At 40.6% G+C, this 23657-nt stretch overlaps 1 protein-coding gene across 5 annotated transcripts; it reads right to left on the bottom strand.

Moving 5' to 3' along the window:
• Nucleotides 1–187: 187 nt before the first annotated feature.
• rpe65a (retinoid isomerohydrolase RPE65 a) lies at nucleotides 188–22666 on the bottom strand. 5 transcript variants are annotated; one of them, XM_047821317.1, is made up of 15 exons: nucleotides 13757–14172; nucleotides 13345–13401; nucleotides 12189–12271; nucleotides 10991–11141; nucleotides 7849–7956; nucleotides 7606–7747; nucleotides 5995–6142; nucleotides 4978–5059; nucleotides 4288–4420; nucleotides 3300–3439; nucleotides 2267–2396; nucleotides 2059–2173; nucleotides 907–1001; nucleotides 715–826; nucleotides 188–458 (listed from the first exon to the last, which is right to left on the bottom strand). In XM_047821317.1, exons 4-15 carry the CDS (start codon nucleotides 11035–11037, stop codon nucleotides 313–315), a joined length of 1398 nt encoding a protein of 465 aa, XP_047677273.1. In that variant the 5' UTR covers nucleotides 11038–11141; nucleotides 12189–12271; nucleotides 13345–13401; nucleotides 13757–14172; the 3' UTR covers nucleotides 188–312. The 5 variants fall into 5 exon arrangements, with proteins under 5 accessions (XP_047677273.1, XP_047677264.1, XP_047677268.1 ...); XM_047821308.1 differs by lacking the exons at nucleotides 13345–13401; nucleotides 13757–14172 and adding an exon at nucleotides 22468–22666; XM_047821312.1 differs by lacking the exons at nucleotides 13345–13401; nucleotides 13757–14172 and adding an exon at nucleotides 17946–18083.
• Nucleotides 22667–23657: the final 991 nt, after the last annotated feature.

The raw sequence follows: 23657 nt of genomic DNA, 5'->3' as shown, positions 1-23657 counted from the left end.
GGGTAAGTTGCAGCTCGGTGCCACTGCTGGGCCCTTAAACAAGGCCCTTAACCCTCTATTACACAGCTGTATACAGTAAATGACATAGGGATGTCTGCCCAATGCCATAAAATGGAGATGTAAGACCACTAATAGTAGGCTACTGATCACTGAAACCTGCAGATCCTCCAGTAACCAGAAGATGAAATAAATTAGTCACGTTTTTAATATTCATTTGTAACACTTTTGGCACCAAACATGGAAAGGGATAAAAACACAGATCTGAAAAGTGTAGAGATGATGCGGAAGGATCCGGAAATCGCTCCTTTTTTTTTATGGTTTGTACATGCCGTGGAAGGTGACAGGAGACATGATGTCCACCTCGGCCCGGGCGATCTCCGACAGGTCCTTGGCGTTAAGGATCAGGCAGTATGTCGGTCTCTGGGCTCCGGGACACACCACGATGGTCAGCAGGACACCTACAAACCAGCCATTTAAACACTTTCACAACGCCTACATTACCACAAGAAATATTTTGTTCTTCAAAGGGTGATCATGCAATATTTCACACCTGAATGCTAACAGCTTTAGGTTTAATGTTTTAATCTTATATTCCTACACCTTTTTTTTAAAAAATATGTGCTAATCAGGAAAGGGTTCATATTAACACCTGCTTCTTTACGATGCTGCTATTCACAACACCCACACCACATGTTGTGTATTAACGCTACTCACCATCGTCCTCATCGTGACCATCAGGGTTCTGGACAAACAGCGGCTCCGAAGGGTACGAGTCCGGCTCCTGCCACACCCACGTCTCCTTAGTCCTTACGTTCAGCTTACAAATCTATAAATCAAACATTCTTTCAAATCGCTCCGTTAACCCAACAGTAAATGTCTGGGATTAAGCTGTAATTTTGCACTTGCCCTATCAGGGATGAAGTGGTTCAAGCCGAGCGCGTAGGCGTACGTGTAGTTCCTCCCGTTGTTCATTTTGTAGTTGATCTGAGGAAACTCAAAGGCTGTCGAAGATGAGAAACGAACACTTTTTAGGACGTCACTTTTTAACAGTCGAAGTGTTTAGACAAAGTGTATTTCTACCACAGTTCCTGTTAAAACTCTCTCCAAAAAATATTGGCCTGAAGAAGCTGTGACAGCACAGTTAGGGCCATAAGTGTATATATACACCTTGTAGAATCTATAAACTGTTATATATCAGTCCCTTCAGGATTCCACGCACATGGATCGAAGAGAGCTTTTGGTGAATGTCTGATCGTGATGACGTCACAACACGTCTCGCGCCAAATCTGCGGAAAATCTGTGGTCCTCTGGAAAGATTGCAAACGCCTCTGAATATCACAGAGTTTGCTCGCTTTTATTGGAAGGAAGCAATGAGCCGAGGGGTGTGTAAAATTTAGAAAAGAAGAAACGTTCACAAAAAGGTCAAAAAGTAAAGCGAGGAATAATGTAAGAAATAAAATGATAAAAAGCAAACATTTACGCGAGAGTGAACGAGCGCGAGTGCTCACGTAAATGCTTGTTTTTGTATAATTGCATTTCTTTCGTTATTCCTTTGGGGCATATAATAACATTACAGTTTTTTTCTGTCACTTTTTCCTGATATTGTCTAATAAAACATTTCTTTTTTCGTGTCATTAATTAATACCTGCACTTTACCTATCTGTGTGCTGCTTTGATAAGTCAATTTCCCCACATTGGGATGAATAAAATTGCATCTTATCAATTCTTACCTTTACATTGCCTTAAACTTGTGTATTGACTCTGTTTTTTTTTTTTTTTTTTTGCTTTCTAGCTTTTTTTTCTGCCTGGTTTTTGGCCATTTTTTCTGGATAATAGTTGTAACAAGAAGCTTTCTCTTTTTGCATCCATTTCCAGCATTTATCAGACTTACATTATTTCATTTTTGTACAACTGAGTAATTCAGGGTTAAGGGCCTTGCTCAAGGGCCCGAACTCACAACCTTCCGATTGGAAGCCCGACACCTTAACCACTAGGCTACCACATGCACGTATATTAATGAAGAAGGTAAAGTGCTCAGAAACAGATCCGAGCTCTGACCTTGGCGCGGTCCTGAGAAAATCACCTCAGGCTCCAGCCAGATGGTTCCGTCTTCACGCATCGTCGCTGTGGCTGTAGTGTACGGCAAAGAGATCAGATTCTTCCCCTGTTCCTCCTGTGTGTGTGTGTGTAATATGTGAAATAAAGTGTTAGAAATGAAAAAAGTGATAAATTAATGTTGTAAAATTACCCTGTAAAAATGACGTACCTTGTAGGGATCCAGCGGGACAACAAACCTGCGCACTTCAGGTTGAGGGGCGACTATGGCTTGTTTTTTTACCTCTTCCCAGTTCTGACGCAGGTTCGCCAGCCACAGGTAGTTGTACACAAACTCAAATCTGTGGAGACAAAAAAAAAAAAGCCTTTTTTCCACTCTTTTTTAAGATATGTTTTTTTTTTTTGTTTGTTTAGTTTGGTTTCTACATTAAATATATATACAGTAGATAGACTTTTTATATAGACTTTTATTTCATTAAATCTTATCCAAAATGATGCACAAAATTAAATGTTGTCCAAAAGGGTTTTAGGGTCTTGTTCAAGGGAAACAAACTTCTTAACTTCTGTACTACTGTACTGCTAAAAAATACTGTACTGCTAAAAAATCATATATATATATATATATATATATATATATATATATATATATATATATATATATATATATATATATATATACATACATATATATATGCACACTCACACACATATACATATATAAAAAAATTTTGAAAGATATTTTCATAAAAACTTTGTTTAGAATTAGTTTTTTGTTGAAATGTAAATAGTGAATGTATTTCTTATCAAAACGTGTTTTAATTGTTTTTTTGTTTGTTTCGTTTAGTATTGACATTAAACTATTTGAAATGTTACGAGAGGCAACAAGGACTGTGCTCTTTGTGAAGGTCAGAAATATAATTTTATTTATTTGTTTGCTTGTTTGTTTACTTTTCTTGGTCGTTGAATTTAATATGTGCCATTTCCCACTATAACTGTCTTTATATTTGTTCTAAAGTACTAGAAAAAAATGTAAAAATAAATAAAAAGAAAGTCCTTTTTTAGTAGGAGTGCACACAATGTTGATGGGTAGTATAAATTAAATCAGCAATACATGCTAGCAAAAATAAATAAATAAAATCAATAAATAAGGCAAGATATTTAAATTTTTGAAAAGCAAAGTTACTCTGAAGTAACTTATGTTTTCTACATAACACTATAGCATAATGCCACTTTGAGTCATTTACCCTTTCCATGTGCACAGGTCAAAAACTATAAACCCAGAGTCTTCATAACAGTTGATGTGGTGGAAAAGACCCATCGCTGAAGTCCTGAATTTGAAGTCAATGTATTCGCCTGGATCTTTCCTGGCTATGTGAATCCATGTCTGTAGCGATAAAATCATACAACCTATCATTAACAATTAAATGTATTACATGTATAGACTATTAAATACATACTTTTCACTTTAGTTTCCGAATCATTCAATATTGCAATAGGAGTCATTCATAATAACCTCAGATTTAGGGATTAAAGGTGCAATATTTATTTATTTATTTATTTATTTATTTATTTATTTATTTATTTATAGTTTCTGTTTTGTGTGTTTACAGTATAGTGTTATAACTCTATAACGAAGTTGAATGCGAGTGGTGTCGTGACTTTACATTGGTAATGTGAGTCTAATAAAAAGCTAAGAAGGTAGCTTAGGATTATTTTTACAGTTAAAGGCCAGAATGGCTTTTGGATCTGTTCTCATTTACTGAAGTAAAGAAAAATTTTCGTCTTAAATTTTATGAAATATCTGGATTTCTAAGGCAACTAACAATGTAAAAAAAAATAAGAGCTGTAGTACTTACTTACTAACTATGAATGCAGAGACACGTATACTTTGTCAGAGAATTTCTAGAATTCTGATTATCAAAAAATTCACGTGGTCCTACAAGTCTATACCAAGAGACTTCACACACACACACACACACACACACACACACACACACACACACACACACACACACACACACACACACACACACACACACACACAATTTAGAGATTCCAATCAGCCTACAGCACCTTTTTTTTACTAGTGGAAACCAAAGTACCAGTGGAAACCTCCAGAAGATGGGAATCGAACCCCTATCTTTAACCACCAAGCCTTTGTGGTTGCGTTACAATGTTTTCTTGCCCAAAATACACTAAAGTCCTGATATGTAATATTTTGAATCTAATTACTCCTTTCTGCTCGTCAGATTCAAAGCAGTCCATGTAGTTGGATCCGCGGATGGCCCAGGCACCCAGGAACTTCAGCAGATTGATTCTGACGGGAGTCTCTACAAACACAAAGTAGTTCTCCGTCATCCCGAAGCTGAACAGAAGAACACACACACACACACACACACACACACACACACACACACACACACACACACACACATATATATATATATATGTGTGATATTTTGCATTTCATTTGGTTTGAACTACAAGTCTCCTCAAATCCCACTTACAAAATTAACTGGATTTAAATTGCAAATTAAAAATGTTTGTATTAGAATTAATCCAGTTATGGAACACAGTTTCAGAGCTATAATGGTGTAGTCACTCTGTCCTACATGCTGTCCTGCCTGCAACTGTTATTAACTGTTATTAATATATAAAACAATACAAACTCAAAGAGAAGGAAAGAGAACCACAATGTTTAAAGCAAGTATATTTGTTCATTTATATATATGCACATAAACATATGAAATAATCCTAATGTTGTATAGTGGTTAGATCAGGCATATATCAATAATAATAATAATAATAATAATAATAATAATAATAATAATAATAATAATAATAATAATAATAATCGTTATAAACATTATAATCCTAATTATTATTATTACTATTATTAATGAACTTTAATTGAATGTTAACCTGTGCACGTAGGATGGTTTAAACCTCTCAGCGCTGGGAAACTGCACCACCACCTTGGATTTCTCGATAGGGTCCGATTTATCTGTGAACACACACACACACACACACACACACACACACACACACACACACACACACACACACGAACCTATTAGAAGTCACAAGTTGCACATACAAAGCTGAGTGTTTAAGAGCCAAGAATAGATCTCAAGCTTGTTAACATTTTTGATAAATCCTCTTTACTTTAAGAAGTGTAGAAGTACAATGGTGCAGTTATTTTGCATAAACCATCATGAATAATGTCACAATGTTGCTACAGTCTGATTGTTTTGTGTCGTATTGTACACATGTTCACACCTTCACTTCCCTTCCCTTCCCTTCACTCCTTCACTTTACTTCACTCCTTCACTTCACTTCACTTCACTACACTTCACTTCACTTCACTTCACACCTTCACTTCACTCCTTCACTTCACTCCTTCACTTCACTTCACTTCACTTCACTTCACTTCACTTCACTTCACTTCACTTCACTTCACTTCACTTCACTCCTTCACTTCACTTCACTTCACTTCACACCTTCACTTCACTTCACTTCACTTCACACCTTCACTACTCTCTTTCACTTCACTCCTTCACTTCACTTCACTTCACTCCTTCACTTCACTTCACACCTTCACTTCACTTCACTTCACTTCACTTCACTTCACACCTTCACTTCACTTCACTTCACTTCACTTCACTTCACTTCACTTCACTTCACTTCACTTTTTACTTCACTTCACTTCACTTCACTTCACTTCACTTCACTTCACTTCACTTCACTTCACTTCACTTCACTTCACACCTTCACTTCACACCTTCACTTCACACCTTCACTTCACTTCACTTCACTTCACTTCACTTCACTTCACTTCACTAAACTTTCTGCATGTGAGATAATTCACTTCAAATGTTACCATTAATGAATAATTCAGATGATGCTACTCGGAGGTCAGTATATATGAGGTCTGGGTACCTTTCTGTTTTGGTGGGATCTGGATGATGTTGTAAGCCAGAGATGCTCCTTTCCCCATGCAGTTTCCGATGTTGTAGACAGTACCGTCTCTCTCGATGTGTGGATGAGCCGTGATTCCGTTTATATTGACATATTTACACATGTCCACCTTTGTTTGTAGAAGAAACAATACCACATGATGCTCATAGTGTAAACACGTGTGTACTGTACTGAAACCCTGCTATTCTTGTAGGGATGATTTATTACTTTGTTGATTATATAGAACACAGTATAGAAATGTCACCCAGATAAAGATCTAATATCTTCTCAGGAACTTTTCCCTTCACACTGTCTTAAGTTTCTGCTTCCTTATATTTAGTATTTAACTGAAATTCAGAAATTTAATTGAAATGTTATGATTTATTTGATGTTTTGTTTTATTACTGCAAAGCTGACAGAGCGACAATGTCCATTATTATTATTACTATATGCTACATAACATTTAAATTCAATTTAAACTGAATTTATTTGATATTTTTTCTGCCCTACAACTGCAAATCAAACCGTAATAGGCCTAGAGAATAAAAAGTATGAGGCATGGAACTTCACAGATCTACAACACGGTGGTGCTACGGTATCAATGATTTTATTTGTTTATTTATTTATTTAATCATTCCATTATTTAATTAATTGTTTATTTATCTATTTATTTAAGCAATCATTTATTTATTTGTTTTATTTAATCATTTATTTATTTAATTGTTTATTTAATCATGTATTTATTTATTTAATCATTTCTTTATTTATTTATTTATTTATTCATTTATTTATTTATCTATTTATTTAATCATTTATTTGTTCATTTATATAATCACTTATTTAATCATTTATTTATTTAATTAGCAATCTATTTAATTAATTCATTGTTTGTTTGTTTATTTATTTATTTATTTATTTATAGAAAAATTCCCTGTACTTTTGAACCATTTGTCACAGATTCAAGTATTTTAAAACTTTGATTTAAGACGAACAAACAAACAAACAAAAAAATTCCTAATTGCTAATAAGGGAAACGTTTTGGGGCAGTGTTAACTTGTGTTAACAAAATATAAGCCTTTTTATTTTAAATAAATGCTAATCATTTTTAAAGTAACATCCCTAAATATTGCTCAGATTATCTTCAGACAACGAAGTCTTTTTTTTTCCTTTTTTTTTGCTATACACACCCATTATAAACTTTAGAGGATTTGAGTTGTCTCTTTTTAACCACAAAATGGACATGTGATATATCAAAACACTCAGGCCAATGAGGGGAACTGTGTCACGGGTATTCGGATAAAGTCACATGCTCTAATCCACTTGCCTACAAAAGTATTGGCACCGTAGCAGTCCAAAAGCATTACATACCCTTATGTCCACTCGCTTCTAAAAAAAAAAACACCGGCTTTTTCGAATACTTGCCAACATCAAAGTTTGTCTTGACAAACTTTACAAATCTTGTTTTTTATTATTTTTTATGAGGCTAGTGTTGCCACCATTATCTTTTTGTCCAACTGTTACTGAATATTGAAAAGATTTTGTAAAATGCTGTGATTTTATAATGTCCTGTAGGCACATGGTTTAACCCGTTACCTTCTTTAATGTCTCCAAAGTGTCCGGGTTCACTTTAGTTATGTAGTTGGTCTCTGTGACGGCATAGAAGTCTTCTCCAATGGGGTAAACATTGACCAGACAGTTATCTGTTACTTCGACACCCTTGAAGTAAGAGAAAAACCTGCACAAAATACACATGAGTACAAACATTCCATGCATGGCCTTTATACATGACAGAGATTAACAGATAAGAGTTTTACAAATATGAGGAAAGAATAAAACCTGGAGAAGATGTTCTTGCAGGGGTCTGGATAAGCGCATGTCCCAAATTCAGTGATTACAATACGGTTCTCTGTTATGGCACGGACGTAAGCATCTGTTTTAATGAACCTGTGAGTAAAACAAACAGTTTTCACGGCTCAGGAAGTCTCTAAACCAGTTTACAAAAATCAAACAATTTATTTCTAATTTATATTTTCTCTCATTTCTTTTATTGCAATGTACAGTATAGATAAATAGCTTTGCATATTATGGTAAATATTTATGGAATATAACACCTAGGGTCAAAATCAAATTTGTATTAGTCTTATACACAATCATTCACACACCAACAAAAGCTTTTTACAACTGTCAGTGTTACAAAAATAAAATAAAAATGATAATCCATCCACCCATCCATCTATACATCCATCCATCCATCCATCCATCCATCCATCCAACCAATCCACCCAACCATCCATCCATCCATCCATCCATCCATCCAACCAATCCACCCAACCATCCATCCATCCATCCAACCAATCCACCCACCCAACCATCCATCCATCCACCCATCCATCCAATCCACCCAATCATCCATCCAATCCACCCTCCCATCCACCCATCCATCCAATCCACCCACCCATCCATCCAATCCATCCATCCATCCATCCACCCATTCATCCTTGTTCTAGTTGAGACATGTCAATCAGCTACTAGGAAACTGGAGTACACAGAGGAAACCCCCATGTAGGAATTTGTCAATTATTTCATTTTTATTTATTAATAAACAGCATGTCATCCTGAGGGAGATTATGGTTTAGTGGTTAGCATGTCTCTTGCACCTCCTGGGATGGGGGTTTAATACTTGTCTTCACCCTGTGTGTGTGTGTGTGTGTGTGTGTGTGTGTGTGTGTGTGTGTGTGTGTGTGTGTGTGTGTGTGTGTGTGTGTGTGTGTGTGTGTGTGTGTGTGTGTGTGTCCTATGATGGATTAAGTCCAGTGTGTCCTTTGCCCTGTGTTCCAAGTCCTCTGGGATAGACTCCAAGTTCCCTGTGACCCTGTGTTGATTAAACGCTACAGAAAATGGACGGCCAGATGGACACTTTTTTCCAATTATCCAGGGGTGGTTCTAGGATTTCATTTTTAGGGGTTTTAGCCCTCAGTGAGAATTTAAAACAAGAAGAGTTTTATATTATATATTATATATTATATATTATATGACTACATAGTATGCCAAAAGTTATGGTATTATTTTAAAAAGGCAAAAGTGTACAAATTGTATGCATGATGTAATGATGCCAGTCTTTATAAATCAGTTCATTGTATGTGTACATTCTCTATGAACAGTGTGTCCAATGAATGCAGTCATTAATAAACAAATATTCACAAAACAAAGACCAAATCAATAAATGTTATTTTTATTTAGTATTGAATGGATTGTTTGCATTAATATTTTGTTTGTGCTACAACTCTGGTAATAAGAATAGTGACATTTCACTGGTATAATTGATTTTTTTTTAAAATGTCAACATAGTACTGTGTATATATATACACACAAATCTCTGTACATTCAATTCACTACTATAGCAGAAAACTGCAGTAGTACAACTTTTTATAACTGTACCTCCAACAAACTTTTACTTGTGGGATGGCATAAAATACATCCTCACAATACATACATTTTAAAAGAAATGTTTCCAATTAAATAATGAAAACTGCTATGCTACTATACCAGTGTTGTAATGTAACGGAGTACTTTTACCTTTTACTCCACTACATTTCCTAGATAAAATGTATACTCTTACTCCGTTATATTTCCACTAAGCATCTTCGTTACTCGTTACTACAAAATAAAATCAGAAGAAATGTGTGTGACTGCAATAAGGGAGGTTTGGCGAGTCACTGCTCCTATTAGATTACATTACGCAAGTCCGCGCGCTCTACGGAGAAGCTCAGGTACGCGCAGCGTGCACGCGCAGTCAGAGCTGGAGGCATTTATCTATAACGGCGGCAACCAAAAGCAGCGAAATGTTCTCAATATTCTTATTACCAGTGTTGATAGCACGAACTAAATAAATAAATAAAAATAACATTTATCGATTTGGCCACATACATGAACTGATTTGATTCAAGACTGGCATCATTACATCATGCATAAAATTTTGGTGTCCACTTTTGCCATTTAATAACACCATAACTTTTGGCTTACTATGTAGTCTTATATAATATATAATATAAAACTCTTCTTGTTTTAAATTCTCACTGAGGGCTAAAAACCCCTAAAGATGAAACCCTAGAACCGCCCCAGATCTTATGCCTACCGAAAATCACTGAAATTTTACTTTTTACTTTTACTTTAAAGACTTAAGTACATTAAATATCAGAAAATGACTTTTGATACTTAAGTACAGTAAATATCAGATACTTTAAGACTTTTACTTGAGTAATATTCTAAAAGGTGACTTTCACTTCTACCAAAGTCTTTTTACTTGTACTTTTACTCAAGTATTGCCTTCTAATGCTTTATACAACACTGTACTATACTATGAAAACTAACTACGTGCACGCTGCGCGTGCCTGTGCTTCTCCGTTCATATAAAGCGGACAGCTGAACGCACGCGCGTAAAAGCAATGTAAAACATTTCGCTCCCTGAGCAAACTGATAAATAATTTTCTTGCCCATCGAAGTCATGTCCTGCATTTTATTTTTTATTTTTTTAAAGTAAAAATTATACTTATAGTTTTAGGGTGGCTGATATCACAGACAGGGGGGCTGGAGCCACCCTAAAAAGGGTCTAGAACCGCCCCTGCAATTATCTTTTTAATGTTGTGAAGCCTAGTTTCTGTTCATTTAAAAAATTTATGCTTATTAGTCAACAGTCAAGACTCAAGTCTAGAAGCTTTTATTGTCATTTCACTATGTACCTCGACAGCTCTATATGGTCGAAATGACAATAAAAGCTTTTTGACTTGACCCTTGAGTACTAAGTATATTTTGTTCAATTTTGTTATAAGTCAAATTCCAAATGCTTTGGCCTCATCAGTAATAGTGCATAATGCTTTATTAATTTTTTCATAGTCTAAACTAATACAAAAACGGGTCTGAACAGATTTCCGGCTAGTGTGAGTGCTAAACATCTGTAAATGGAAAATTGTAAACTAACCTGCGGAAGTAAGTGACCTGACCGTTGCTGAAATCAAACTTGTGCATCAGGGCTTGACCATCGAACAGATGATAGAAGGGTTCAGACCCGACCTCGAACAGGCCCGGACCCAGCCGGAGCAGACTTCCTCTGATAAACGATGGGATTCGACCTAAACATGATATAGCACTTTAGACCTCATGAAACATAAATAGCCTTGATCCTTAGGAATCAAGAATCAGTATTAAAAAAGGAAAGTATATAATTCTATAATTATGAATATATTACAGTCAATACACCAATCACAATCACTCCACCAGGTATCATTAACTAAACCATAATATTGGGAGACTTTGTGGCCTGATTATTTAGGATACCTTCACATAACCTGTGTAAAGTGAAACAAAACATATATATTTTTTCTGTTTCCAAATGAAAACATGAATGAATGGATGAATGAGAGCTGTCAAGAAAATTTCAACAAATTAAATGTATATAAATATTGCAAATAAAAATATATAAATATAAATGGCAAAAAACTATGATCATTATAATAGTCGTGAAAGATAAATAAATCCTGGAATTTAGTTAGTAAATGTGTTAAAAAAAAATTATAATGATAATTATTCTATAAAAATATGCAAAAAATGTATTAATTATTGCATATTTTTTATATAATAATTATCATAATAATTTTTTTAATGGCTCTGCCTTATGGGTTAGAGACTGTAGCAGTGAGGAAAAGACATGAGGCAGAGATGGAGGTAGCAGAGATGAGGATGTTGAGGTTCTCTTTAGGAGTGATGAAGATGGACAGGATTAGGAAGGAGCACACCAGAGGACAGCTCAGGTTGGCTGTTTTGGGGACAAGGACAGAGAGACTAGATTGAGATGGTTTGGACATGTACAGAGGAGGGAGATGGTTATATTGGTAGAAGGATGTTGGAGATGGAGCTGCAGGTAAGAGGAAAAGAGGAGATATATGGATGTGTTAAATGAGGATATGAAGGTAATTTTTTTTAAGGGCTGCTGATTAATGAAACGAGGCAGTTTAATAGTTGAGGATAATGGAATAATCTTATGATGTTTTTTTTATCCTGATATGAAGAACAATAGGATCATTTTGGCATGTGAAGATACAGAGACACATTATTTAACATAAAACAACAACAACAGCAAGAATAATCCTATAAAAATGAAAAATAAAAGCTGAACGTACCAGTGACGGTCGCCGGAAGGGGTTCACTGAGCTCCTCCACAGTCTCAAAGATCTTCTTATAGTCTCCAGCAGGATGTTCGAAACTAAAAAGTGAATCGTTTGAAATTTATTTCGAATTTTTCATCATGTTTCTTTTAACAAAAATGAAAACCTAGCACCTAAGAGTGCACAGAGCTGAACTTTGTTCGAAGGTAAATGAGCCGGTATCCAAATCGGGATTAAATACTGAATTAAAGGAATAACAGGAATTATTATTTAGAATGATTATATAAGAATTATTACCATTAATAAAACTTACCAAGCAACAAATACATAAGAGATTTCTACAGTTTTTTGTTCCATCGTTTTTGTACTAGCCAACAATCCACAATCATTTCTAATGTTGTGTGAAGTTACTTATAATATTTTAGCAAAATACCATAAATTAATATAGAGTTATATAAACCACAGTGACCCTGACCATGAAAATGTAAACAATGCCGTTACTCTTTTAGTGTGATTTATTTCTGAGCTGTTTGTTTTAATGATTTAAGTTGATTTTGAAAAAATTGGTGAACAAATATATCTTTTTACAATATTACATTTGTATATACTGTATGTTTACGTATTTTGTCATATCCTGAGCTTATGCCACAGAGCACCTTACATACAAACATTCACACCAAAGGGAAGTTTATCTTCTCCTATCCACCTAGGATATGTTTTGAGAAGTGGGAGGAAACTGGAGAACCCAGAGGAAACCAACACAACATGGTGAAAGAAAGAGAAACTCCATATAGACTTAAGATCGTATGGCGATGTCCAAATATTATATTAAATATTGTACTGAGGATATTTGAGTACAACTGTTGACAAAGTGTATATTTCAAACACTAGTGTACTCGCTCAAGGAACTTTCCCAAAACGCACACACACACACACACACACACACACACACACACACACACACACACACACACACACACACACACACACACACACACACACACACACACACACACACATTTGGCAAGCAGAACATACTATTCAAGTATTATTTCAAATATAACAAGGGTGAGACCTCAAAAGGTGTCTTGATGTAGCATTACTATGTACTGTACAGTTCTCTGTCAATACGATCCAGTGATGAAGTGCTAAACATTTATCAAAAACATACACATCGCCACATCAGCCACGCAGTGCGATGACAGAGGCAGGTCCGAGTTCGCCGGCGCTTAAAGTTGGATCGATGTAAGGATCGGTAATCAGGATGAAATCATAATGAGCACAAATATTAGTACAACAGCACAAAATCACAAACATGGGAACACAATGTAAGAAAGTCTTTCTATTATACTTTCTATTTAAAGAAAAATTAGGCAATGAATCATTTGAGAGGCAAAAGTTTCGACTCAGCAGTGAGCGAGTCAAACGATCTGACTCGTAGAAAGGAGACAGGATTTCCATGCAGATTCTATATTACGACCATCTTTTTATTGTTGTGTGCAGACCACAAGCTGAACACCAATCACTTTCCTGAACAAATTTGGAAAAAAACGTATAAAACATCTTGTCAGGTTTCAACTCACCGACTGACCATGATTCTTTCCTCAGTAACACAGTCTGTGTGGTCTGGTGTGTGCTCTGTCCTTCAGGGTGCTTCTTAGACCCAACAGCAACACTCTTTATAACTGCCCCTTCTTTCACATGCTACGCTTCGGCTAACTCGGACTAATTACGAGGTTGGCAGAACAACGATTTCTTTGTATCAGGACGTTGAGCTTCTGCTCACAATACCTGTGATGTCAAAGAGGATTTTCTGCCCAAAGTTGGGTCTATAGTTCTGAGGCTGTTGAAGGCATGCGGATAAAGAAACAAACACAACGCCGGGTTACAAAACAAGCTAATCACACATTACACAAAAAACCTACCTCATTAAAACTTTTACTTAAGAACGTGAAAAGCCACAATTTCCAATATTGCTTTATTTAAATATCTAAAACAGAAGATCCCTTCTATTTATTTATTTATTTATTTATTTATTTATTTATTTATTTATTTATTTATTTATTTTGCCTTACCAATAAAACCAGGATTACTCATTTTCTCTTAATAAGTCATATCTACTGTAACTACTCTTGTCATTCTAGGTATTTTAACAAAATCCTATCAGTATTAGGAACTTTTAATACATTAGGTTTTATATAAATCAGATATTTTATCTACAATTTTAAAGACAAACGTGTTCAAATTGTTTATGCTTTTGCGTTTCAAGAGCACGTGCAATCTTTGGCCATGAAGTTGACCATTGTTCTTCTGAGGGATTATCAGTGTTTTCAATCCTCCTGGGAACAAGACGTTACTCCGTTTCCATGTTAATTATTCTAAAGAAATAGCTAATTTATAGATTTTGTATGATATGTTTTAGCTTTTGAACTGAGGTGAACAATATGTTCTCCAAACTTTAACCAATGTGCTTCAACAATGCATTAAATCCTTTCAGACTTTAGCTGAATGTGTCCCACGGGACTAACGCCGCTCTGAGCAGTCGACCTGGCCTTGACTCTAACCTCTACTTTAGAAGAGTTACCATGGATGCTGCTGTGCAGACTCCATCTGCCTTTGACAAGACTTGCCAAATAAAGGATGTTATCGTTATTCACAAGTTACACAAAGCCTATTCATGCATCCTCCTTCTTATGTTAAGACTTTCTCCATTAAACAGTAACAAAAATGGCGTTCAAAACTACTCAAATGATTTTTGATTTTCAAGTAGTGTTCATCGCTACTCGTGATATATTATACACAAACTCATGCTTGCCTAAAAAATATCCCATGATGGATGGATATATAGATGTTTGGATAGGTATTAAAATAGTTGAATGTTTAAATAGAGAGATTGATGGGTTGATGGATTGATGGATGGATGGCTGGATGGATGGGTGGATGTTGAAATAGTTGAATGGATAAATGAAGACTTAGATGGGTTGATGGATGAATAGATGGATGGATGGATGGATGGATGGATGGATGGATGGAATAATTGAATGGTTAAATGAAGACTTACTGTTGATGGGTTGATGGATGAATAGATCGATGAATAGATGGATGGATGGATGGATGGATGGATGGATGGATGGATGGATGGATGTTGAAATAGTTGAATGGATAAATGAAGACTTAGATGGGTTGATGGATGAATAGATGTATGGATGGATGGATGGATGGATGGATGGATGGATGGATGGATGGAATAATTGAATGGTTAAATGAAGACTTACTGTTGATGGGTTGATGGATGAATAGATCGATGAATAGATGGATGGATGGATGGATGGATGGATGGATGGATGGATGGATGGATGGATGGAATAATTGAATGGTTAAATGAAGACTTACTGTTGATGGGTTGATGGATGAATAGATCAATGAATAGATGGATGGATGGATGGATGGATGGATGGATGTTGAAATAGTTGAATGGATAAATGAAGACTTAGATGGGATAATGGATGAATAGATGGATGGATGGATGGATGGATGGATGGATGGATGGATGGATGGATGGATGGATGGATGAATGAATGTTGAAATATTTGAATGGGAAAATGTAGGGATGGATGGATGGATGGATGGATGGATGGATGGATGGATGGATGGATGAATGTTGAAATATTTGAATGGGAACATGTAGGGATGGATGGATGGATGGATGGATGGATGGATGGATGGATGGATGGATGGATGGATGGATGGATGGATGGATGTTGAAATAGTTGAATGGTTAAATGAAGACTTAGATGGGTTGATGGATGGATGGATTAATGGATGAATAAATGGATGGATGGATGGATGGATGGATGGATGGATGGATGAATGGAATAATTGAATGGTTAAATAAAGACTTAGATGGATGGATGGATGGATGGATGGATGATGGATGGATGGATGGAAGATTGGATGGATGGATGTTGAAATAGTTGAATAGGAAAATGTAGTGATGGATGTATACACCATCCCTGTAGAGATGTTTAGTCACTGCAGTAACCTCAGAACACATGAAATACACAGAAGAAATTTTATTCAATTCCACATTCCTTCATAACTGCACTTACTGTTTTACCATTACAAGTCTTTTAACATTAATACTGCTTCATATTACTGTCTGATAATGAACTCATATAAGCACAAGACTGAAGCAGAAACATGTTAAATGATCTTCACTTTAACTTCAAATCCATTGTTCTATGTTTTTCACTTATGCAACCACACGAGGCAGTGAAACTGAGGCGGCCAAACATAAGGGCGGCTGTTGTTGGAGCTAATAAAAGGAAGGATTTGCTTTGTTTAACATTCCTTAACAGCTTTGTATTATATGGTGAGTCCTTTCATGGTCATGTCAACATAAAACTTGTTACCAGTGAGGGGGAATTTTACTTATCGTATGTATATATATATATATACTGTAAAGTTAGATTACTGAGAACAGATTAATGATCGTGATTCTGTCTAAGGCAGTGGAATGCAATTAGGGAGAAATCAAGGAATTCGAGGCTGAAATAAATATGTTTGACAAACAACTCCCCTGTTATCGTAATCACATGCAGATCTGACGAGCCACAGGTCAGAGCTTGAGGCTATAAAAGAAGATGGAACCTCGGAGTAATTGGAATGAAGGAGAAAAGTAGGTGAGGACATCCGGAGAGAAGTCGTCTCATTGTTAGCTGAAATCGTCTCATTGTTAGCTCACCTGCAGCATAAACTGGACGATGTTATGGATACCGCCTACCGCGTCGGCCCCAAAAGAAAGGGTAGGAAGCGTACTACCGCAGTCCTTATGGTTATATCAAAGGTGCCTGGATTGTTAAGAACTTTAATACATCTGGGTCCCCCCCCCCACACTCAATAAAGGTGTTTAAATGGGAAGTGCAAATATGTTTTGTGTACTGTATGTTACACTTGTTTCTGTGTCCCATAACTGCCAGACACAGGAACAGTTTCTTTCCCCAGACAATCACCCTGATTAACAACTCACCAAATTATATTCACTGCTTCATATCTATACTGTAAGTACTGCATCATCAGGACTGTCAGTCATCACATCATCTGTATATATTACACACACTGCTGCTGCTGTATATTGTACAAAAAGCATAATATTGCACAATATAGTTATTCGCACTTCCCACACTTTATGTACATAACTGATCAGTCATATTCTATATTCATATTTAATACTCATTCTGTGTCATGATCAGCACACCTGCCTCACCTCCGCACCCACAACGGAGAGAATCGTCTCCGGAGTACTAAGCGCTCCCGGACTACACTTCCCACTACACCCCGCTCAGCCTAATCAGTGCACCAGCTGTTCTCTATCAGCTGGCGCACTTAAATAAGCAAACGAACTTGATCCCATTGCGAAGTCTTGATTTGCTACGGCTATCATTCTGAGCGTTGTCTGATTATTCCTGTTTCTGGTTTTTGATCTGTTTCTGTATTTTGCCTCACGACTGATTTCTGCCTGCCCTGACCTTTTGCCTGTTGTTCTAACTACGTTTTTGCCTTACCCACACTGTCGTGTTTACCGGTACTGAACTCTGCCTGTTGTTTCCGAGATTATCTATTAAAGCTGCAAATGGATCCTCAGTCTTACGACTCATCATTACAGAAGACTTCGCCACCAAGCGATCCAGCAGCCGTCTCTCAGCTTGCCACCCAGCTCTCCGCTCAAGCCCAGCAGCTCGCCGAACACCACCAACAACTAACGCGACTTACCTCGCTCATCGGAGAGCTCGCTGCGGCGTTACAAGGTCTGCGAGGCTCCGCTGCGGCTCCGAACCCTCCGGCACCGGCGCCCCGTCCGCCGACCGATCCAATCGCGACCCCAGCTGTCACCAGCCCGCGGCTCGCGTTTCCGGAAAAGTTTAACGGAGATCCTGGAAAATGCGGAGGTTTCTTAATGCAATGCCAGCTCTTTGTGGCGCAACAACCGTCCCTGTATCCGACCGCCGCTAGCCGCGTAGCGTTTGTGTGCACGCTCCTCACCGGGAAAGCGCTGGAGTGGGCCACGGCGGTTTGGCAAGAGGATGGCTCTGCCTTCCCCACGTTTGAACACTTCCTCTCCCAATTCCGCGCCGTCTTCGAGCACTCCGCCACGGGTGAGAGCGCAGAGGAGCGTTTGTTGGCCGTATCTCAGGGCGACCGTCCCGCCGCTGAGAACGCGCTGACATTCCGTACGCTCGCCGCCGAGACAGGTTGGGAGGAGCGACCCCTAAAGGTGATCTACCGCAAAGGGCTGCATCCGGATCTACAAGCCGAGCTCGCCTGCCGTGATGAAGGGAGAGATTTGACGGAGTTCATTGACCTGTCCATCCGCATTGACAATTTGATGCGGACACGTCGACCTCCTATGCACACCGCCCGACACGCGCACGAGACACTTCGCACAGCCCGACCGGCGGACCCCGAGCCCATGCAGCTCGACGCCACGCACCTCACGCCTGAGGAGAGAGCAAGACGCTTCCGCTTCCAACTCTGCCTCTACTGCGGAGAAGCCGGTCACAGACTGGCCGCCTGCCCCAACAAGCCGCCCGGCAGACGGAACACATCGGTGAGTCCTGACCCGCTCATTCCTCAATCTTCGAACTGCGCGGTAGTACAAGTACAAGTTGAAATACGGGGAAAAATGATTAATCTGTCTGCTCTAATCGACTCCGGCGCCGCGGGCAATTTCATGTCAAGGGAGTTTGCGCAAGCCTATAACGTGCCAGTGACCCCATGTGCTTTTCCTTTGGCAGTGGAGGCGGTAGACGGCAGGCCGCTCAGTGAGGGCCACATCACGCACATCTCCAGGCGTCTCCGGCTGCAGGTGGGCCATCAAGAATACCTGCCTTTCCACATCATCCGCTCCCCGCGTCACACCCTCATCCTAGGCTTCCCCTGGCTCCAACTTCACAACCCCGTCATCTCCTGGAGAGACCTGCACATCTCAAGCTGGGGCGAAGCATGCCACCGACACCAGCCACTGCCTCCGAAAACCCCACGACCCAACACCACGCTCTCTGTATGCTCCACTTCCACCACCTCTAATCTCCCAGCGGAATACCAAGACCTTTCGGCGGCCTTCAGCAAGACTCGGGCCACCGAACTGCCACCGCACCGGCCCAGTGACTGCGCCATAGAACTTCTGCCTGGATCCACTCCACCCAGAGGGAGAATCTTCCCGCTGTCGCAACCAGAGGACGGCAGCCATGAAAACCTACATCGAGGAGGAGCTCCAGAAGGGCTTCATCCGACCCTCTGTCTCCCCGGCATCCTCCGGGTTCTTCTTCGTGAAGAAAAAAGATGGAGGCCTCCGCCCATGCATTGACTACCGGGCTCTGAACGACATGACAGTCAAGTTCCGGTATCCTCTTCCCCTCGTGCCGTCGGCTCTCGAACAGCTCCGCCAGGCCCGATACTTCACGAAATTGGACTTACGCAGCGCTTACAACCTCATCCGGATCAGAGAGGGGGATGAATGGAAGACCGCCTTTTCGACCCAATCAGGCCATTATGAATATTTAGTCATGCCGTTCGGCCTTTCGAACAGTCCCGCGGTGTTCCAGTCATTTATTAATGACGTGTTCCGCGACATGCTGGACCGCTGGGTGGTCGTATACATCGATGACATCCATATTCAGAGACCATGGAGGAACACACCCAGCACGTGCGGGCAGTCCTTAAACGTCTCATCCAACACCGTCTGTACGCCAAGGCCGAAAAATGCGAATTCCACCAGACCTCCACGACCTTCCTAGGCTACGTCATCTCAGCCGAGGGGGTCGCCATGGACGACTCCAAGGTGCGCGCAGTACTACAGTGGCCCCGACCACAGAGCCTGAAGGAGTTACAGCGCTTCCTGGGGTTCGCTAATTTCTATCGCCGCTTCATCCGTGGTTTCAGCACGATTGCGGCCCCGCTCACCTCGATGACCAAAAAAGCATCCACTCAGCTTACCTGGTCCCTTGAAGCTATAACGGCATTCCGGCGCTTGAAAGCGAGCTTCACCTCAGCTCTCATTCTCCACCACCCGGATCCAGACCGGCCGTTCATAGTAGAGGTGGACGCCTCTAATACGGGGGTGGGAGCCATACTGTCTCAACGCCAGGGCCCGGCCAACAAGATGTTCCCGTGTGCATACTTCTCTCGCAAGCTATCTCCGACGGAACGCAACTACGACGTGGGGGACCGAGAGCTGCTAGCCATGAAGGTAGCATTCGAGGAGTGGCGGCACTGGCTAGAGGGCGCGGTACACCCGTTCACCGTGCTCACCGACCACCGGAACTTGTAATACCTTCGCGCCGCCAAACGCCTGAATCCCCGTCAATCGAGGTGGGCCATGTTCTTCACGAGGTTCAGATTCACGGTGACCTACAGGCCGGGGACCAAGAATATCAAGGCCGATGCCCTGTCCCGCATGTTCCGTGAACCCGGCCCGGACACAAGCCCTGAACCCATCATCTCCGAAGCCCACATCCTCGCGCCCATCCAGTGGGACATCATGACGGAAATAACCCAGGCCAACGCCCACACACCACCACCTGCCAATTGCCCTCCATCCCGGACCTATATGCCCGAGAACTGGCGCACGAACCTCCTGGAGCTCCTACACTCCAACCCCAGCGCCGGCCATCCCGGCGTCACAGGCACCCTACACCTGGCTCAGAACCAGTTTTGGTGGCCGACTCTAGCCACAGACGTGCGCGAATTCGTCCGAGCCTGTACAATCTGCAATAGCTCTAAGCCCTCTCATCAGCTCCCCGCGGGCTTACTGCTTCCTCTGCCCACGCCTCAACGCCCCTGGTCCCACATTGCAATTGACTTTGTCACCGACCTTCCCCGTTCCAACAACCACACGGTTATCCTCACCGTGATCGACCGATTCTCCAAAGCCTGCCGTCTGATCCCCATGCCGAAACTTCCCACAGCCTTCGAGACCGCGGAGGCATTGTGCAACTTTGTCTTCCGGTACTATGGCCTGCCTGAGGATATCGTGTCCGACCGCGGTCCCCAGTTCACCTCACGAGTCTGGGCGGCATTCTTCAAACAGCTCAACGTGAACATCTGCCTCACCTCGGGGTACCACCCGCAAGCCAACGGACAGACGGAACGGTTGAACCAAGATCTCGTCCGGTTCCTACGCTCCTACTGCCACGATAACCAGACCGACTGGAGCACACACTTGATGTGGGCTGAATATGCTCAGAATTCTCTCCTCAAACCCGCCACGGGTCTAACCCCATTCCAGTGCGTCCTGGGATTTCAACCTCCTTTGTTCCCCTGGTCCGACACACCCTCGGACTTACCGGCCGTTGACGAGTGGTTTCGTCGCAGCGGGGACACGTGGAGCGCGGCGCACCGGCAGCTACGGCGAGCCATTCGCAGGCAAAAGACACAGGCCGACAGACGCCGCCGTGAGCACCCCGACTACCAACCCGGACAGTGGGTCTGGCTGTCCACCCGCGACCTCCGCCTCCGTCTGCCCTGTCGTAAGCTCAGCCCACGGTTTGTGGGCCCATTCCGAATCATCAGACGGATTAATCCAGTCTCCTACCGCCTGGCACTACCCCCGTCATACCGCGTATCTCCCACCTTTCACGCCTCACTGCTGAAACCCGCGGAGAGACCACCGAGAGACCCAGAAACCTCCGCCGAACCACCAGCACCCCTCTTGGTCGACGAGGGAGAGGCATACCAGGTCCACGAATTGCTGGACTCCAGGCGCCGACGGGGCCGCCTGGAATACCTAGCCGACTGGGTGGGGTACGGCCCGGAAGAACGCTCCTGGGTCAAGGCAGGGGACATCCTGGACCCTTCACTCACCACTGACTTCCACCTACGCCACCCAGACAGGCCCGCTCCCCGGTCTCGTGGTAGACCTCGACGTCGCACACGTCCTCGCGTCAGGAGCCGCTCGCAGGGGGGGGGGCTCTGTCATGATCAGCACACCTGCCTCACCTCCGCACCCACAACGGAGAGAATCGTCTCCGGAGTACTAAGCGCTCCCGGACTACACTTCCCACTACACCCCGCTCAGCCTAATCAGTGCACCAGCTGTTCTCTATCAGCTGGCGCACTTAAATAAGCAAACGAACTTGATCCCATTGCGAAGTCTTGATTTGCTACGGCTATCATTCTGAGCGTTGTCTGATTATTCCTGTTTCTGGTTTTTTATCTGTTTCTGTATTTTGCCTCACGACTGATTTCTGCCTGCCCTGACCTTTTGCCTGTTGTTCTGACTACGTTTTTGCCTTACCCACACTGTCGTGTTTACCGGTACTGAACTCTGCCTGTTGTTTCCGAGATTATCTATTAAAGCTGCAAATGGATCCTCAGTCTTACGACTCATCATTACATTCTGTCTATATCGTATCTCATCGACTGCATCGTCTTGTATAGTTTGTATAGTATAGTGTTATTTATGTCTGTACTTTTGAGTCACAAACAGCTGGAACCAAATTCCTTGTGTGTGTCAACAGACCTGGCCAATAAACCTGATCCTGATTCTGATTCTGATGAGAAACATTCACATTAGAAACATTTTGACTGTTTTTGACTTTCCTATTTATTTCTTGCGTTCAGATATTATTTTTTTCTCTCCTTGCTCCTCGGCGAAATCACTTATTTCTTTAAATCCAAGGGGTCTCTAAAAGCAAAGCCATTTTTCTTTTTTTTGTATAAACAGAAGGTCACATTGTGTATTGTTACAAGAAACGCACTCGAACCATTAGGATGTAAAGTTCTGGTCAATTCAGTGTGGGGACAAAATAATCTTCCGCCATGCTTCTACACAGTCTGCAGGGGTAGCAATAGTATTCAACAATTTCCCGAACAGAAACGTTATGGCACACAAAGGACAGACTCACGGCCATTGGGCTTCGGTTGTCCTAAAATTTCCCGGTGTGTTGTTTAGTTTCTTCATTCTGTACCGTAACACTCCACTTAGCCAAAAAGTTACTGGAATTTCTGAACATCTTGAAGTGACTGATAATGTTATTATGGGAGGAGACTTTAATATGGTTATAGATGGGACTTTTGATAGTTTCCCAGGCAAACTGAATACTGTAACTCTCACCCTAATCTTAACTTTCTCAGCTTTTCTTTGAGCAATAATGTAGTGGATGTTTGGAGGGTTAAGGATCCAAATTGAAGACAATTCTCCTAATTTAATCCAAATGAATATTTTAAATCTAGCACTGATTACTGGTTGAAGTCTTCTAGTTTAAAGACATCTCCATATCTGCAGCTCTTTTAATAGATCACTGTTGTATCTCTGTATCTTTCCACTCAAGCAAAAGTGAACCACGTAACAAGGGTTACTGGTCATTTAATGCCGATTTATTAAAACATAAAAGATTTTGTTTGCAGATAAATTAATGATGAAGGGAATACAATGAAATAAGGAGCCGGATTCGTTCTCATGTAAATGGGAGTTTTTTAAAATAT

The sequence above is a fragment of the Tachysurus fulvidraco genome, chromosome 1 (genome assembly GCF_022655615.1).
Source record: "Tachysurus fulvidraco isolate hzauxx_2018 chromosome 1, HZAU_PFXX_2.0, whole genome shotgun sequence".
In the NCBI taxonomy this organism is placed as follows: domain Eukaryota; kingdom Metazoa; phylum Chordata; class Actinopteri; order Siluriformes; family Bagridae; genus Tachysurus; species Tachysurus fulvidraco.
This window is presented reverse-complemented; position numbering and strand designations above follow the sequence as displayed.

What these genes read in the sequence shown, in the direction of transcription:
- rpe65a (XM_047821298.1), bottom strand. An exon ending in AAACCATCCTACGTGCACAG is followed by an intron (nt 4,421 to 4,977) that starts GTTAACATTCAA and finishes TCTTCTGTTCAG; the next exon opens with CTTCGGGATGACGGAGAACT. An exon ending in TCCCGCTGGATCCCTACAAG is followed by an intron (nt 2,174 to 2,266) that starts GTACGTCATTTT and finishes ACACACACACAG; the next exon opens with GAGGAACAGGGGAAGAATCT.